General features: G+C 52.7%; 1 protein-coding gene across 1 annotated transcript in view; it reads right to left on the reverse strand.

Annotated features, from left to right (window-relative positions):
- LOC149428750 (MICOS complex subunit MIC27-like) overlaps positions 1–18,633 on the reverse strand; it is a 32,877-nt gene continuing 14,244 nt past the window's right edge. The window contains exons 8-10 of the mRNA XM_089667050.1: positions 18,164–18,265; positions 10,947–11,058; positions 1–246 (exon numbers count right to left, since the gene is read on the reverse strand). Of these exons, the coding sequence (XP_089523176.1) occupies positions 149–246; positions 10,947–11,058; positions 18,164–18,265 (312 nt within the window). The 3' untranslated portion in view covers positions 1–148. The remainder of the gene's footprint in view (positions 247–10,946; positions 11,059–18,163; positions 18,266–18,633) is intronic.

The following is an 18,633-nucleotide window of genomic DNA, read 5'->3' on the forward strand; positions in this document are numbered from 1 at the left end:
TCCATGGAAAACATTTTACTTATTATTTAGCAAACGTGAGAAGTAAAGTCTCTGGAGAGCTCTGTACTCGGCCGGGTACAAATAAAGTTCTGGCCGAAGGATGCCTACAAAGACTCTCCTCCATACAATACATGGATCAGGATCAGGATCAGGATCTGGTGCTGTACATGTCCACGTCTTCCGGATTAGACTGTCCGTGGTCTGTCAAACCTGGGGGAGGTGTAAATACTGATTGCTTCGCTTTTGCTGAAAAAGAGAGAGATAAGAGTATTAGTAATGTGACCCGGGGGGGGGGGGTATTAGAGGACACTTTTGTAAAGTTGGGGGCCATTGAAATGCATATTAGTGTAACATTGGGTTCCAGTGTTGGGTTTGTTTTGTCCAGCATGTGGCCACCAGGACTTCCAGGTGTCACATGGCATGTCTGCACCACAGCCAATCAGGAGACAGCTCCCCGGACTGGTGATCAGTTAAAGGGCCAGGCACCATGAGACTCAGCGCTCAAGCAATGAGCATGTTCAAGCATGCCTCCTGTATCCTCCCTGCCAAGTACTCTGACCTTGCCATGGCTCAATGTCTCTGTGCTATGTTTCCAAGTGCACCTTCTCTGCGGCTACAAGTGCGCTCTTACGCTCCCCATGTCTCCAAATGCATGCTTGTGTGCCCTGTGTCTGCAAGTTCACCTGCCCCATGTCTCCAAGTGTGCCCATCCCATACCTCCAAGCACGACTCGTCTCCAAGTGTGCCCACCCCATACCCCCAAACTCGACTCGTGTCTCCATGTGTGCCCACCCCATACCTCCAAACACAACTCGTGTCTCAAAGTGTGCCCACCCCATACTATCAAGCACAACTCTTGTCTCCAAGTTTGCCCACCCCATACCCCCAAACTCGACTCGTGTCTCCATGTGTGCCCACCCCATACCTCCAAGCTCGACTCGTCTCCAAGTGTGCCCACCCCATACCTCCAAACACAACTCGTGTCTCAAAGTGTGCCCACCCCATACTATCAAGCACAACTCTTGTCTCCAAGTTTGCCCACCCCATACCCCCAAACTCGACTCGTGTCTCCATGTGTGCCCACCCCATACCTCCAAGCTCGACTCGTCTCCAAGTGTGCCCACCCCATACCCCCAAACTCGACTCGTGTCTCCATGTGTGCCCACCCCATACCTCCAAGCACGACTCGTGTCTCCAAGTGTGCCCGCCCAATAACTCCAAGCACGACTCGTGTCTCCAAGTGTGCCCACCCAATACCTCCAAGCACGACTCGTGTCTCCTAAGTGTGCCCGCCCCATACCTCCAAGCACGACTCGTGTCTCCAAGTGTGCCCACCCAATACCTCCAAGCACGACTCGTGTCTCCAAGTGTGCCCACCCAATACCTCCAAGCACGACTCGTGTCTCCAAGTGTGCCCACCCAATACCTCCAAGCACGACTCGTGTCTCCAAGTGTGCCCGCCCAATACCTCCAAGCACGACTCGTGTCTCCAAGTGTGCCCGCCCCATACCCCTAAGCTCGACTCGTGTCTCCAAGTGTGCCCGCCCAATAACTCCAAGCACGACTCGTGTCTCCTAAGTGTGCCCGCCCCATACCTCCAAGCACGATTCGTGTCTCCAAGTGTGCCCACCCCATACCTCCAAGCACGACTCGTGTCTCCAAGTGTGCCCACCCCATACCTCCAAGCTCGACTCGTGTCTCCAAGTGTGCCCACCCCATACCTCCAAGCACGACTCGTGTCTCCAAGTGTGCCCACCCCATACCTCCAAGCACGACTCGTGTCTCCAAGTGTGCCCACCCCATACCTCCAAGCTCGACTCGTGTCTCCAAGTGTGCCCACCCCATACCTCCAAGCGCGACTCGTGTCTCCAAGTGTGCCCGCCCAATATCTCCAAGCACGACTCGTGTCTCCTAAGTGTGCCCGCCCCATACCTCCAAGCACGACTCGTGTCTCCAAGTGTGCCCACCCCATACCTCCAAGCACGACTCGTGTCTCCAAGTGTGCCCACCCCATACCTCCAAGCTCGACTCGTGTCTCCAAGTGTGCCCACCCCATACCTCCAAGCACGACTCGTGTTTCCAAGTGTGCCCACCCCATACCTCCAAGCACGACTCGTGTCTCCAAGTGTGCCCACCCAATACCTCCAAGCACGACTCGTGTCTCCAAGTGTGCCCACCCAATACCTCCAAGCGCGACTCGTGTCTCCAAGTGTGCCCACCCCATACCTCCAAGCGCGACTCGTGTCTCCAAGTGTGCCCACCCAATACCTCCAAGCGCGACTCGTGTCTCCAAGTGTGCCCACCACATACCTCCAAGCGCGACTCGTGTCTCCAAGTGTGCCCACCCCATACCTCCAAGCACGACTCGTGTCTCCAAGTGTGCCCACACCATACCTCCAAGCACGACTCGTGTCTCCAAGTGTGCCCACCCCATACCTCCAAGCTCGACTCGTGTCTCCAAGTGTGCCCACCCCATACCTCCAAGCTCGACTCGTGTCTCCAAGTGTGCCCACCCCATACCTCTAAGCACGACTCGTGTCTCCAAGTGTGCCCACCCCATACCTCCAAGCTCGACTCGTGTCTCCAAGTGTGCCCACCCCATACCTCCAAGCTCGACTCGTGTCTCCAAGTGTGCCCACCCCATACCTCCAAGCACGACTCGTGTCTCCAAGTGTGCCCACCCCATACCTCCAAGCACGACTCGTGTTTCCAAGTGTGCCCACCCCATACCTCCAAGCACGACTCGTGTCTCCAAGTGTGCCCACCCAATACCTCCAAGCACGACTCGTGTCTCCAAGTGTGCCCACCCAATACCTCCAAGCACGACTCGTGTCTCCTAAGTGTGCCCGCCCCATACCTCCAAGCACGACTCGTGTCTCCAAGTGTGCCCGCCCCATACCTCCAAGCACGACTCGTGTCTCCAAGTGTGCCCACACCATACCTCCAAGCACGACTCGTGTCTCCAAGTGTGCCCACCCCATACCTCCAAGCTCGACTCGTGTCTCCAAGTGTGCCCACCCCATACCTCCAAGCACGACTCGTGTCTCCAAGTGTGCCCACCCCATACCTCCAAGCTCGACTCGTGTCTCCAAGTGTGCCCACCCCATACCTCCAAGCACGACTCGTGTCTCCAAGTGTGCCCACCCCATACCTCCAAGCACGACTCGTGTCTCCAAGTGTGCCCACCACATACCTCCAAGCACGACTCGTGTCTCCAAGTGTGCCCACCCCATACCTCCAAGCTCGACTCGTGTCTCCAAGTGTGCCCACCCCATACCTCCAAGCGCGACTCGTGTCTCCAAGTGTGCCCACCCAATACCTCCAAGCGCGACTCGTGTCTCCAAGTGTGCCCACCACATACCTCCAAGCGCGACTCGTGTCTCCAAGTGTGCCCACCCCATACCTCCAAGCACGACTCGTGTCTCCAAGTGTGCCCACACCATACCTCCAAGCACGACTCGTGTCTCCAAGTGTGCCCACCCCATACCTCCAAGCTCGACTCGTGTCTCCAAGTGTGCCCACCCCATACCTCCAAGCTCGACTCGTGTCTCCAAGTGTGCCCACCCCATACCTCTAAGCACGACTCGTGTCTCCAAGTGTGCCCACCCCATACCTCCAAGCTCGACTCGTGTCTCCAAGTGTGCCCACCCCATACCTCCAAGCTCGACTCGTGTCTCCAAGTGTGCCCACCCCATACCTCCAAGCACGACTCGTGTCTCCAAGTGTGCCCACCCCATACCTCCAAGCACGACTCGTGTTTCCAAGTGTGCCCACCCCATACCTCCAAGCACGACTCGTGTCTCCAAGTGTGCCCACCCAATACCTCCAAGCACGACTCGTGTCTCCAAGTGTGCCCACCCAATACCTCCAAGCACGACTCGTGTCTCCTAAGTGTGCCCGCCCCATACCTCCAAGCACGACTCGTGTCTCCAAGTGTGCCCGCCCCATACCTCCAAGCACGACTCGTGTCTCCAAGTGTGCCCACACCATACCTCCAAGCACGACTCGTGTCTCCAAGTGTGCCCACCCCATACCTCCAAGCTCGACTCGTGTCTCCAAGTGTGCCCACCCCATACCTCCAAGCACGACTCGTGTCTCCAAGTGTGCCCACCCCATACCTCCAAGCTCGACTCGTGTCTCCAAGTGTGCCCACCCCATACCTCCAAGCACGACTCGTGTCTCCAAGTGTGCCCACCCCATACCTCCAAGCACGACTCGTGTCTCCAAGTGTGCCCACCACATACCTCCAAGCACGACTCGTGTCTCCAAGTGTGCCCACCCCATACCTCCAAGCTCGACTCGTGTCTCCAAGTGTGCCCACCCCATACCTCCAAGCTCGACTCGTGTCTCCAAGTGTGCCCACCCCATACCTCCAAGCTCGACTCGTGTCTCCAAGTGTGCCCACCCCATACCTCCAAGCACGACTCGTGTCTCCAAGTGTGCCCACCCCATACCTCCAAGCACGACTCGTGTTTCCAAGTGTGCCCACCCCATACCTCCAAGCACGACTCGTGTTTCCAAGTGTGCCCACCCCATACCTCCAAGCACGACTCGTGTCTCCAAGTGTGCCCACCCAATACCTCCAAGCACGACTCGTGTCTCCAAGTGTGCCCACCCAATACCTCCAAGCACGACTCGTGTCTCCAAGTGTGCCCACCCAATACCTCCAAGCTCGACTCGTGTCTCCAAGTGTGCCCACCCCATACCTCCAAGCACGACTCGTGTCTCCAAGTGTGCCCACCCAATACCTCCAAGCACGACTCGTGTCTCCAAGTGTGCCCACCCAATACCTCCAAGCACGACTCGTGTCTCCAAGTGTGCCCACCAAATACCTCCAAGCGCGACTCGTGTCTCCAAGTGTGCCCACCCCATACCTCCAAGCGCGACTCGTGTCTCCAAGTGTGCCCACCCCATACCTCCAAGCACGACTCGTGTCTCCAAGTGTGCCCACACCATACCTCCAAGCACGACTCGTGTCTCCAAGTGTGCCCACCCCATACCTCCAAGCGCGACTCGTGTCTCCAAGTGTGCCCACCCCATACCTCCAAGCTCGACTCGTGTCTCCAAGTGTGCCCACCCCATACCTCCAAGCTCGACTCGTGTCTCCAAGTGTGCCCACCCCATACCTTCAAGCTCGACTCGTGTCTCCAAGTGTGCCCACCCCATACCTCCAAGCACGACTCGTGTCTCCAAGTGTGCCCACCCCATACCTCCAAGCACGACTCGTGTTTCCAAGTGTGCCCACCCCATACCTCCAAGCACGACTCGTGTCTCCAAGTGTGCCCACCCAATACCTCCAAGCACGACTCGTGTCTCCAAGTGTGCCCACCCAATACCTCCAAGCACGACTCGTGTCTCCTAAGTGTGCCCGCCCCATACCTCCAAGCACGACTCGTGTCTCCAAGTGTGCCCACCCCATACCTCCAAGCTCGACTCGTGTCTCCAAGTGTGCCCACCCCATACCTCCAAGCACGACTCGTGTCTCCAAGTGTGCCCACCCCATACCTCCAAGCTCGACTCGTGTCTCCAAGTGTGCCCACCCCATACCTCTAAGCACGACTCGTGTCTCCAAGTGTGCCCACCCCATACCTCCAAGCACGACTCGTGTCTCCAAGTGTGCCCACCCCATACCTCCAAGCTCGACTCGTGTCTCCAAGTGTGCCCACCCCATACCTCCAAGCTCGACTCGTGTCTCCAAGTGTGCCCACCCCATACCTCCAAGCACGACTCGTGTCTCCAAGTGTGCCCACCCCATACCTCCAAGCACGACTCGTGTCTCCAAGTGTGCCCACCCCATACCTCCAAGCACGACTCGTGTTTCCAAGTGTGCCCACCCCATACCTCCAAGCACGACTCGTGTCTCCAAGTGTGCCCACCCAATACCTCCAAGCACGACTCGTGTCTCCAAGTGTGCCCACCCCATACCTCCAAGCACGACTCGTGTCTCCAAGTGTGCCCACCACATACCTCCAAGCACGACTCGTGTCTCCAAGTGTGCCCACCCAATACCTCCAAGCACGACTCGTGTCTCCAAGTGTGCCCACCCCATACCTCCAAGCACGACTCGTGTCTCCAAGTGTGCCCACCTAATACCTCCAAGCACGCCTCATGTCGCCAAATGCACCCAGCCATGTCACCAAATGCACCCTGGTGCTCCTCATGTCTCCAAGTGTGCCCACCCCATACCTCCAAGCACGACTCGTGTCTCCAAGTGTGCCCACCTAATACCTCCAAGCACGCCTCATGTCGCCAAATGCACCCAGCCATGTCACCAAATGCACCCTGGTGCTCCTCATGTTTCCAAGTGTGCCCACCCCATACCTCCAAGCTCGACTCGTGTCTCCAAGTGTGCCCACCCAATACCTCCAAGCACGACTCATGTCTCCAAGTGTACCCACCCCATACCTCCAAGCACGACTCGTGTCTCCAAGTGTGCCCACCCCATACCTCCAAGCACGACTCGTGTCTCCAAGTGTGCCCACCCAATACCTCCAAGCACGACTCGTGTCGCCAAATGCACCCAGCCATGTCACCAAATGCACCCTGGTGCTCCTCATGTCTCCAAGTGTGCCCACCCAATACCTCCAAGCACGACTCGTGTCTCCAAGTGTACCCACCCCATACCTCCAAGCACGCCCCTGCGTCCTCACCCACACTCAAACCACACCCAAAAAAGCCTATGCAAAAGGTACCAGGGACATCTCATGGGGCCCCCTACTAACCCCGGGCCCTCGGGCAGTGCCCGAGTTCCCAAATGGTCTGTCCGCCCCTGTCTTTGACATATTTTTGTATCCATCTCCTGACTTGCGCCTGTCCACAGCTTTATCCCGGAGATCCCGCTGACAGTTCCTCGCCACCCATAGTAGATTGTTTGCTTCGGTTGCACTATCAGAGACTGAAATGCTCCAGGAAAGCTCTTTTCATGCTGAGCTAATCAAACAGCTGACCACAGTTGAACGTCAAATGGCTTTGTGTGCCATGGAGAAGAGATTACCTCCACCTGAGTTTACAAGTCATTTTTGGGAGGGGGGGTGTCTTTTTTTCCAATTAAGTGATTCTGTTTTTGAATTTTGAAAATGTTTTTTTTCCTGACATGTTGGTGTTACATCTGGCACTTGGATGTTATAAGTTGAATAAATGCAGCTGGATAAGACAAAACCTGTCTGTCTTCATGTCGGGCTGCAAAGCAACAAAATGTGATTATTTTTAACCACTTCCTGTCCGGCCCATGTATATAAACGAGCGGACGGTGGCAGTCCAGGGGCGGGTGGACGTTCATAAACGGCGCCTGCATTTTCAAGCTGTGCGCACTCCCTGGGAGCACGCAGCACCACGATCCGGTGCCCGCTGTGTCCTCCGGACACAGTGGAACACCGATCGCTGTACGGGACCTCTTTGCGAGGTCCCGATCATGTGATCACATGCAGAGTAGTAAGCAAGATGTCACTTCTCACATCATTACTTACTACGTGTGAAATCTGTGAATGATCACAGAGATCACATGGTACAGGGCCATTCACAACAGCCTTGTACCATGTGACAAGCTGTGACCAATCACAGCTCACACAGTATTTCTCAATGGCTGCAGGAATGCAGACAGAGAGAAGGAGAAATGATTCCTCTTACAGCCTTTATGGGTGTAAAAAAATAAAAAAAAACTATTTTCATCACCCCCCACAAGTAGTAGTGTCTCTTGGTTGCTGTTGCACGTTCAGTGGCCCTCGTGTCGGAGCCGTACAAGACCTTCCTCTGCCCGTCAGGCTCACCAGCGAGGTATGTGACACCAGCACAGTACGTGACACCAGCACAGTATGTGACACCAGCACAGTATGTGACACCAGCACAGTATGTGACACCAGCACAGTACGTGACACCAGCACAGTATGTGACACCAGCGAGGTATGTGACACCAGCACAGTATGTGACACCAGCGAGGTATGTGACACCAGCACGGTATGTGACACCAGCGAGGTATGTGACACCAGCACAGTATGTGACACCAGCACAGTATGTGACACCAGCACAGTATGTGACACCAGCGAGGTATGTGACACCAGCACAGTATGTGACACCAGCACAGTACGTGACACCAGCGAGGTACGTGACACCAGCACAGTACGTGACACCAGCGAGGTATGTGACACCAGCGAGGTATGTGACACCAGCACGGTATGTGACACCAGCGAGGTATGTGACACCAGCACAGTACGTGACACCAGCACAGTACGTGACACCAGCACAGTACGTGACACCAGCACGGTATGTGACACCAGCGAGGTATGTGACACCAGCACGGTATGTGACACCAGCACAGTACGTGACACCAGCACAGTATGTGACACCAGCACAGTATGTGACACCAGCACTGTCCTCCTCTCTGTGGATTGGGGCTCCTGTCTGTGATAACTGGATCCTTATCTCTATCAGTTTTTTCCCTCCCTTGTCCATCCCAACCAGCAGCCTTTAAAAACCCGATGAAGGTGTCAGCAACGGCCGGGGAAATGTTATAGACGTCTAATTGTTATAGATTTCATCATAATTAATACAGATAATAATAATTGAATAACATTTTTTCCCCCAGTATGTAGGAAAAAAAAAATTCAGCTTCTTTGCTGTACAGAAACCTCATCTGGACACTGACTTGTGTTCAGAGATTGATGAGAATATCCCATTCCGTCACCATTCCCGGGAATCACCAATTCCCTGCGACAATGGCCAAGTCACCGGGGGGAAGCCGAAACCACAGCGTGCCTTACCCAAGACGAACCCGACTCTTCTACACCAGATAGCAGGAATAGAAGACGGGATGTACAGTGAAGGAAATGTGTATTTGCTCCCCTCTGATGGTGAATGTTGGCCCCTCACACAGAAATGATCGGTCTAACAATGGAATGTTCGCCCCTCACACAGAAATGATCGGTCTAACAATGGAATGTTCGCCCCTCACACAGAAATGATCGGTCTAACAATGGAATGTTCGCCCCTCACACAGAAATGATCGGTCTAACAATGGAATGTTCGCCCCTCACACAGAAATGATCGGTCTAACAATGGAATGTTCGCCCCTCACACAGAAACGATCGGTCTAACAATGGAATGTTCGCCCCTCACACAGAAATGATCGGTCTAACAATGGAATATTCGCCCCTCACACAGAAATGATCGGTCTAACAATGGAATGTTCGGTGTAACACTGAGAGACAAAATACAACAACAAATTCAGCAGAAATGCGTCTAACAAATGATGACGGATCTGCATGTTCATGAGGGAAAGAAGGATTTGATCCCCTATCATTCAGCAGGATTTCTGGCTCCCAGGTGTCTCTCATACAGGTAACAAGCTGAGATTAGAAGCAGTCTCTTAAAGGGAGTGCTGCTAATCTCATTGTGTTACCTGTATAAAAGACACCTGTCCACAGGAGCAATCAAACCATCAGATTCCAAACTCTCCACCATGGCAAAGACCAAAGAGCTGTCCAAGGATGTCAGGGACAAGATGGTAGACCTACACAAGGCTGGACTGGGCTACCAAACTATGGCCAAGCAGCTTGGTGAGAAGGTGACAACAGTTGGTGCAATCATTCACAAATGGAAGAAACACAAAACAAGTGTCAGTCTCCCTAGGTCTGGTGCACCATGCAAGATCTCACCTCGTGGAGTGTCAATGATCATGAGAACAGTGAGGAATCATCCCAGAACTACACGTGAGGATCTTGTCAATGATCTCCAGGCAGCTGGGACCACAGTCACCAAGAAAACAATTGGTAACACACTACGCCGACAAGGACTGAAATCCTGCAGTGCCCGCACGGTCCCTCTGCTCAAGAAAGCCCATGTCCAGGCCCGTCTGAAGTCTGCCACTGAACATCTGAATGATGCAGAGGAGTACTGGTGGGAAGTGTTGTGGTCAGAGGAGACCAAAATCCAGCTCTTTGGCATCAACTCAACTTGCCGTGTTTGGAGGAGGAGGAATGCTGCCTATGACCCCAAGAACACCATCCCAACTGTGAAACATGGTGGTGGAAACATTCTGCTTTGGGGTTGTTTTTCTGCTAAGGGGACAGGACAACTGCATCGCATCAAAGGGACGATGGACGGGGCAATGTACCCTCAAATCTTGGGGGAGAACCGTCTTCCCTCAGCCAGGGCATTGAAAATGGGTGGTGGATGGGTGTTCCAGCATGACAAGGACCCAAAACACACGGCCAAGGCAACAAAGGAGCGGCTCAAGAAGAAGCACATTAAGGGCCTGGAGTGGCCTAGCCAGTCTCCAGACCTTCATCCGATTGAAAATCTGTGGAGGGAGCTGAAAGTTCGAGTTGCCAAACGTCAGCCACCAAACCTTAATGACTTGGAGAGGATCTGCCAAGAGGAGTGGGCCAAAATCCCTCCTGAGATGTGTGCGAACCTGGGGGCCAACTCCAGGAAACGTCTGACCTCTGTGATTGCCAACAAGGGATTGGCCACCAATTACTAAGTCATGTTTTGTGAAGGGGATCAAATCCTTCTTTCCCTCATGAACATGCAGATCCGTCATCATTTGTTAGATGCATTTCTGCTGAATTTGTTGTTGTATTCTGTCTCTCAGTGTTACATCGAACATTCCATTGTTAGACCGATCGTTTCTGTGTGAGGGGCGAACATTCCATTGTTAGACCGATCATTTCTGTGTGAGGGGCGAACATTCCATTGTTAGACCGATCATTTCTGTGTGAGGGGCGAACATTCCATTGTTAGACCGATCATTTCTGTGTGAGGGGCGAACATTCCATTGTTAGACCGATCATTTCTATGTGAGGGGCGAACATTCCATTGTTAGACCGATCGTTTCTGTGTGAGGGGCGAACATTCACCATCAGGGGGGAGCAAATACACATTTCCTGCACTGTAGAACGTTCACATGTATCCAACATATAGATTATCCCCGAGGACGGCACGTTATATACCTGGGAGGACACTTCTGGTGCTGCCATCTTGTGTATTTGGAGGTTCTGCGTGCTCTGCCCCGATTGGTTCCTCTGTTGCCGTCTCGCTGGTCCCCTCTCCTGTCTGAGGTTTCTGGTCACAGAATATGAAATCATTATTTGTAAAGCAGCAACTGCATGAAAGACATAAAACCCATCAGTTATTCTGCAGCTTCAGGTGGGGGGGGGGGGAAGGGGGGGATCTGTGTAATGGGTGCAGTCGCTTGCCTCTGATCTCACCCCCTGGCCTTTGACCCCATTATGCTTTCTGGGATGTTCATTATCATCCATGTACTTTATATCATGTGCAACCTATGTTCTTTAACCCCTCGCCTGCCGGGCACTTCTACCCCCTTCCTGCCTACAGGGCACTTCTACCCCCTTCCTGCCTGCCGGGCACTTCTACCCCCTTCCTGCCTACCGGACACTTCTACCCCCTTCCTGCCTACAGGGCACTTCTACCCCCTTCCTGCCTACCGGACACTTCTACCCCCTTCCTGCCTACCGGACACTTCTACCCCCTTCCTGCCTACAGGGCACTTCTACCCCCTTCCTGCCTGCCGGGCACTTCTACCCCCTTCCTGCCTGCCGGGCACTTCTACCCCCTTCCTGCCTACCGGACACTTCTACCCCCTTCCTGCCTACAGGGCACTTCTACCCCCTTCCTGCCTACCGGACACTTCTACCCCCTTCCTGCCTACCGGACACTTCTACCCCCTTCCTGCCTACAGGGCACTTCTACCCCCTTCCTGCCTACAGGGCACTTCTACCCCCTTCCTGCCCACCGGGCACTTCTACCCCCTTCCTGCCCACCGGGCACTTCTACCCCCTTCCTGCCCACCGGACACTTCTACCCCCTTCCTGCCTACAGGACACTTCTACCCCCTTCCTGCCTACAGGGCACTTCTACCCCCTTCCTGCCTACCGGGCACTTCTACCCCCTTCCTGCCTACCGGGCACTTCTACCCCCTTCCTGCCCACCGGGCACTTCTACCCCCTTCCTGCCTACCGGACACTTCTACCCCCTTCCTGCCTACCGGGCACTTCTACCCCCTTCCTGCCTACAGGGCACTTCTACCCCCTTCCTGCCTACCGGACACTTCTACCCCCTTCCTGCCTACAGGGCACTTCTACCCCCTTCCTGCCTACAGGGCACTTCTACCCCCTTCCTGCCTACAGGACACTTCTACCCCCTTCCTGCCTACCGGGCACTTCTACCCCCTTCCTGCCTACCGGACACTTCTACCCCCTTCCTGCCTACAGGACACTTCTACCCCCTTCCTGCCTACCGGGCACTTCTACCCCCTTCCTGCCTACCGGGCACTTCTACCCCCTTCCTGCCTACAGGGCACTTCTACCCCCTTCCTGCCTACAGGGCACTTCTACCCCCTTCCTGCCTACAGGACACTTCTACCCCCTTCCTGCCTACCGGGCACTTCTACCCCCTTCCTGCCTACCGGACACTTCTACCCCCTTCCTGCCTACAGGACACTTCTACCCCCTTCCTGCCTACAGGGCACTTCTACCCCCTTCCTGCCTACAGGGCACTTCTACCCCCTTCCTGCCTACCGGACACTTCTACCTCCTTCCTGCCTACAGGGCACTTCTACCCCCTTCCTGCCTACAGGGCACTTCTACCCCCTTCCTGCCTACCGGGCACTTCTACCCCCTTCCTGCCTACCGGGCACTTCTACCCCCTTCCTGCCTACAGGGCACTTCTACCCCCTTCCTGCCTACAGGGCACTTCTACACCCTTCCTGCCTACAGGACACTTCTACCCCCTTCCTGCCTACAGGACACTTCTACCCCCTTCCTGCTTACAGGGCACTTCTACCCCCTTCCTGCCTACCGGGCACTTCTACCCCCTTCCTGCCTACAGGGCACTTCTACCCCCTTCCTGCCTACAGGACACTTCTACCCCCTTCCTGCCTACAGGACACTTCTACCCCCTTCCTGCCTACAGGACACTTCTACCCCCTTCCTGCTTACAGGGCACTTCTACCCCCTTTCTGCTTACAGGGCACTTCTACCCCCTTCCTGCCTACCGGGCACTTCTACCCCCTTCCTGCCCCCCGGGCACTTCTACCCCCTTCCTGCCCAGGCCAGTTTTCAGCTTTCAGCGCTGTCACACTTTGAATAACAATTGCGCGGTCATGCAACACTGTACCCATATGAAATTTTTATCATTTTTTTGAGACAGATAGAGCTTTATTTTGGTGGTATTTAATCACCTCGGGGGTTTTTATTTTTTACTAAACAAACCAAACACAACTGAAAATTTTTGAAAAAAAACGTTTTTTTCTTAGTTTTTGTTATAAAATTTTGTAAATGAGTAATTTTTCTCCTTCATTGATGTGCGCTAATGAGGCTGCACTGATGGACACTGGTAGGTGGCACTGATGAGGAGGCACTGGTAGGTGGCACTGATGGGCATTGACAGGCATCACTGATGGGCACTGAAAGGCAGCACTCATACATGACACTGATATGCGGCACTGGCCATTGGCGGCTACGGCTGTTAATCACCGGGTCCCGGCCAGAGATTCCCCGCCCAACACTGACAGGGGAGAGGTCTGTATGTAAACAATACAGATCTCTAACCTGTCAGCTCCAGCATGCTGCTTTGTATGGCTCTGCATAGCAGAGCCATACAAAGCAGCACTCTTACACAGTAAACCAGCACACAGTTAACCCTTTGATGGCCCCTCTTGGTAACCCCTTCCTGCCTAGTGCCATTAGTACAGTGTCAGGGCTTTTTTTTTTTTTAGCAATGATCGCTGTATTGGTGTCACTGGGGATGTCAGTAGCACCAAGTCAGTCCCCCGCAGTGCCATTGCTTTTTCTCTTAGCACCGATCACTGTATTAGTGTCACTGGGGATGTCAGTAGCACCAAGTCAGTTCTCCCCCCCCCCCCCAGTGCCATTAGTACAGTGTCAGTGTTTTTTTTTTCACGGTATTGGTGTCAGTGGCAGTTAATCAGTGTCAGAATGCTCGCCACAGTCCCGCTATAAGTTGCTGATCGCCATTACTATATTAAAAAAAAAAATCAGTATATATGCCGCCATTTCTAGACGCTATAACCAATTAATTTACACGTATTGGGATTTTTTAATTTTTTTTTATTTTTTTTTTTTTTAGCAAAGACACGAAGCAGAATAAATTTTGGCCTAAATTTATGCCAAAATTTGATTTTTAAAAAATGTTTTTACTGGATAGGTTTTATAGCAAAACCTTTAAAAATATTGTTTTTTTTCCTTTTACCAAAGATTTTATTAGGCATGTTGAAAGAAACGTAAAAACCGCGACAAATCGTACGATACAAAGCGGCGACAAACAATAGAGGACGGGGGAATATCATACAACAAACACAGAAATATACATAGAAGTCCCACGCTGGGGTCTAGAGGGCCAAAAATATTGGTTTGTTTTTTTTTTAAATTGTTGGTCTTTTTTTGTTTGTTGCGCAAAAAAAAAAAAAAAAAAAAGACGGAGAGGCAGAGGGCCAAAAATATTGTTTTTTTTTCAAAATTGTTTTTTTTTGTTTGCCTCTCCGTTTTTTTTTTTATTTTTTGCGCAACAAATAAAAGACCAATTTTGAAAAAAAAAAGCCCCAATATTTTTGGCCCTCTGCCTCTCAGTTTTTTTAAAAAAATTTTTGCGCAAAAGTGGGTCAAAAATATTGTTTTTTTTTTTTTCAAAATTGTCGGTCTTTTTTTGTTTGTTGTGCAAAAAATAATATAAAAAAGAAAAACCGGAGGGGCGATCAAATACAGCCAAAAGAAAGGACATAAAATTGTCAGTTAAACGCAGCGCCGTACCGCAAAAAAAGAGAACTCCTCTGGGAGGGCAAGTGGTTCAGGTATTTATTTTGCCAAACTTTATATATAAAAAAGGAACAAAAACAAAATTCTGCCCAATGGGTGATGAGGTTTGAGGATTTCCAGAACCCGCTGTGCAGGCGCCACCTAGTGGATGTAATTCTCCTAGCAGCTTAATATGATCCTTGCCTCTGCTACATTGTCATGGCCATCATAGGACTACCATACAGAGGAGCGCTGTACAGTCACTGGGTACGTATGGGGTAATGGGGCCCCTCAGTGCTGCTTCTCAAATGATAATCACAGGATATACTCTGCTCAAAAAAATGAAAGGAAGATTCTGAGAACCCATCAGACCTCAATGGGGAGGAATCTCCTGCTGGATCTCTATACTGACATGGACGGGGGGACACCTGAATCACATAATATGGAGGGGATTGGAACGCCTGAATCACATGATATGGAGGGGATTGGAACGCCTGAATCACATGATAAGGAGGGCAATACAGTGTGTGTGTGTAAATATATATATACACACACACACACACACACACACATATACACATGGCTCCAAAATACAAAAGGAAGACTCTGAAAACCCATCAGATCCCAATGGGGAGGAATCTCCTGCTGGATCTCTATACTGACATGGACGGGGGATGGGTGAGGAATGTAAGGACGCCCCATCGTTGGATGGAAATGATCGACCTACAGAGGACTGAATTCACAGACACCCCGAAAATCAAAGTGAAGAAATGATGCAGCAGGCGAGTCCATGTTGGTGAAATGTCATTGCAGCAACTCAGAACGGCCCTCAGTAGTCTGTGTGGCCCCCACGTGCTTGTATGCATGTCTGACAACGTCGGGGGAGGCTCCTAATGAGACCACGGATGGTGTCCTGGGGGATTTCCTCACAGATCTGGACCAGGGCATCACTGAGCTCCTGGACAGTCTGAGGTGCAACCTGGCGGCGTCGGATGGACCAAAACATGACAACCCAGAGGGGTTCTATTGGGTTTAGGTCAGGAGAGTGTGGGGGCCATTCAATGGTATCAATTCCTTCATCCTCCAGGACCTGCCTGCATACTCTCCCCACATGAGGCTGGGCATTGCCTGCACCAGGAGGAACCCAGGACCCACTGCACCAGGAGGAGCCCAGGACCCCCTGCACCAGGAGGAACCCAAGACCCACCGCACCAGGAGGAACCCAGGACCCACCGCACCAGGAGGAACCCAGGACCCACCGCACCAGGAGGAACCCAGGACCCACCGCACCAGGAGGAACCCAGGACCCACCGCACCAGGAGGAACCCAGGACCCACTGCACCAGTATAGGGTTTGACAATGTGTCCAAGGATTTCATCCCCATACCTAATGGCAGTCAGGGTGCCATTGTCTAGACTGTAGAGGTCTGTTTGTCCCTACATGGAGATGCCTCCCCCAGACCATCACTGACCCACCACCAGAACGGTCATGCTGAACCATGTTACAGGCAGCAGAACGTTCTCCACGGCATCTCCAGACCCTTTCACGTCTGTCACATGTGCTCAGGGGGAACCTATTCTCCATGTGCTCAGGGGGAACCTGCTCTCATCTGTGAAAAGCTCAGGGTGCCAGTGGTGGCCCTGCCAATTCTGGGGTTCAATGACCAATGCCAATCCAGCTCTATGGACCTTCTACGGCCCCGTCCAGCTCTCCTAGAGGAACTGCCTGTCTCCTGGAATCTCCTCCATGCTCTTGTCTTCTGGAATCTCCTCCATGCTCTCGTCTTCTGGAATCTCCTCCATGCTCTCGTCTTCTGGAATCTCCTCCATGCTCTCGTCTCCTGGAATCTCCTCCATGCTCTCGTCTCCTGGAATCTCCTCCATGCTCTTGTCTCCTGGAATCTCCTCCATGCTCTCGTCTCCTGGAATCTCCTCCATGCTCTTGTCTCCTGGAATCTCCTCCATGCTCTTGTCTCCTGGAATCTCCTCCATGCTCTTGTCTCCTGGAATCTCCTCCATGCTCTTGTCTCCTGGAATCTCCTCCATGCTCTCGTCTCCTGGAATCTCCTCCATGCTCTTGTCTCCTGGAATCTCCTCCATGCTCTTGTCTCCTGGAATCTCCTCCATGCTCTTGAGACAATGCTGGGAGACACAGCAAACCTTCTGGCAATGGCAGGTATTGATGGGCCATCCTGGAGGAGTTGGACTGCCTGTACAACCTCTGTAGGGTCCAGGTATGGCCTCATGCTATCAGTAGTGACACTGACCCGAGCCAAATGCAAAGCGAGTGAAAAACAGTCAAAAAAGATGAGGAGGGAAAAAAATGTCAGTGGCCTCCACCTGTAAAACCATTCCTGTTTTGGGGGTCATCTCATTGTTGCCCATCTATCTCAGGAGGTTCATTGACTTTATGCGACACGGATTACAAAGTTTTCCTTTTATGTTTTTGAGCAATGTAAGATACTCTCCGCCCTCTGGCTGGTTTTGGAGAATACTGTCTCCGCCCTCTGTGTGGTATTGGAGAATACTGTCTCCGCCCTCTGGCTGGTTTCGGAGAATACTGTCTCCGCCCTCTGGCTGGTATTGGAGAAGACTGTCTCCGCCCTCTGGCTGATTTCGGAGAATACTGCCTCCGCCCTCTGTCTGGGATTGGAGAATACTGCCTCCGCCCTCTGTCTGGGATTGGAGAATACCGCCTCCGCCCTCTGGCTGGGATTGGAGAATACCGTCTCCGCCCTCTGGCTGGGATTGGAGAATACCGCCTCCGCCCTCTGGCTGGGATTGGAGAATACCGCCTCCGCCCTCTGGCTGGGATTGGAGAATACCGTCTCCGCCCTCTGGCTGGGATTGGAGAATACCGTCTCCGCCCTCTGGCTGGGATTGGAGAATACCGTCTCCGCCCTCTGGCTGGTTTCGGAGAATATCGCCTCCGCCCTCTGGCTGGTTTCGGAGAATACCGTCTCCGCCCTCTGGCTGGTTTCGGAGAATACCGTCTCCGCCCTCTGGCTGGTTTCGGAGAATACCGTCTCCGCCCTCTGGCTGGTTTCGGAGAATACCGTCTCCGCCCTCTGGCTGGTTTCGGAGAATACCGTCTCCGCCCTCTGGCTGGTTTCGGAGAATACCGTCTCCGCCCTCTGGCTGGTTTCGGAGAATACCGTCTCCGCCCTCTGGCTGGTTTCGGAGAATACCGTCTCCGCCCTCTGGCTGGTTTTGGAGAATACCGTCTCCGCCCTCTGGCTGGTTTCGGAGAATACCGTCTCCGCCCTTTGGCTGGTTTCGGAGAATACCGTCTCCGCCCTCTGGCTGGTTTCGGAGAATACTGTCTCCGCCCTCTGGTATTGGAGAATATCATCTCTCTGCCCTCTGTTGGTGTAATTTGACAGCAGTGACACATACCTCCTCCTCTGTTAGCTTTGGGTCACCTTCCACCCTCACATTCCTTGGGAAGTTCACAGAGTCAGGCTTCCCAGGATCGGCAGCATTCTGTATCCTTGTTAACTGAGATAGGAAAAAAACTGAAATCAAAACTGGGATTCAGAATCCTAAAAAAAATATTAAATTAGCTGAAGAAAAACACTGGAAATTTTAATAAAGTAATTTTCATAAATCATCAACCAAATATTGACCAAAACATTTATAAAAAAAAAAAAAAAAAAGTTGTGTCACCCAAAAATGTGTGGATTGAAGTTGACCACACCTGATCTAGAATGATCGATCGCCTCGTAGTCTCAGCCGGTCGACCTATCAATAGGGTATCAGTTATAAAGACATCGAAGGAAGATGATCATCCCAAATATCAGATGGGAACATATGGTGAAGACAGAGCTTGGAACCCGACACTATTCCTGGACAAACCGTTCACTTTT

Source organism: Staurois parvus, unplaced genomic scaffold (assembly GCF_062004578.1).
Source record: "Staurois parvus isolate SC_StPar_1 unplaced genomic scaffold, SC_StPar_1.0 ptg002988l, whole genome shotgun sequence".
Taxonomy (NCBI): Eukaryota; Metazoa; Chordata; class Amphibia; order Anura; family Ranidae; genus Staurois; species Staurois parvus.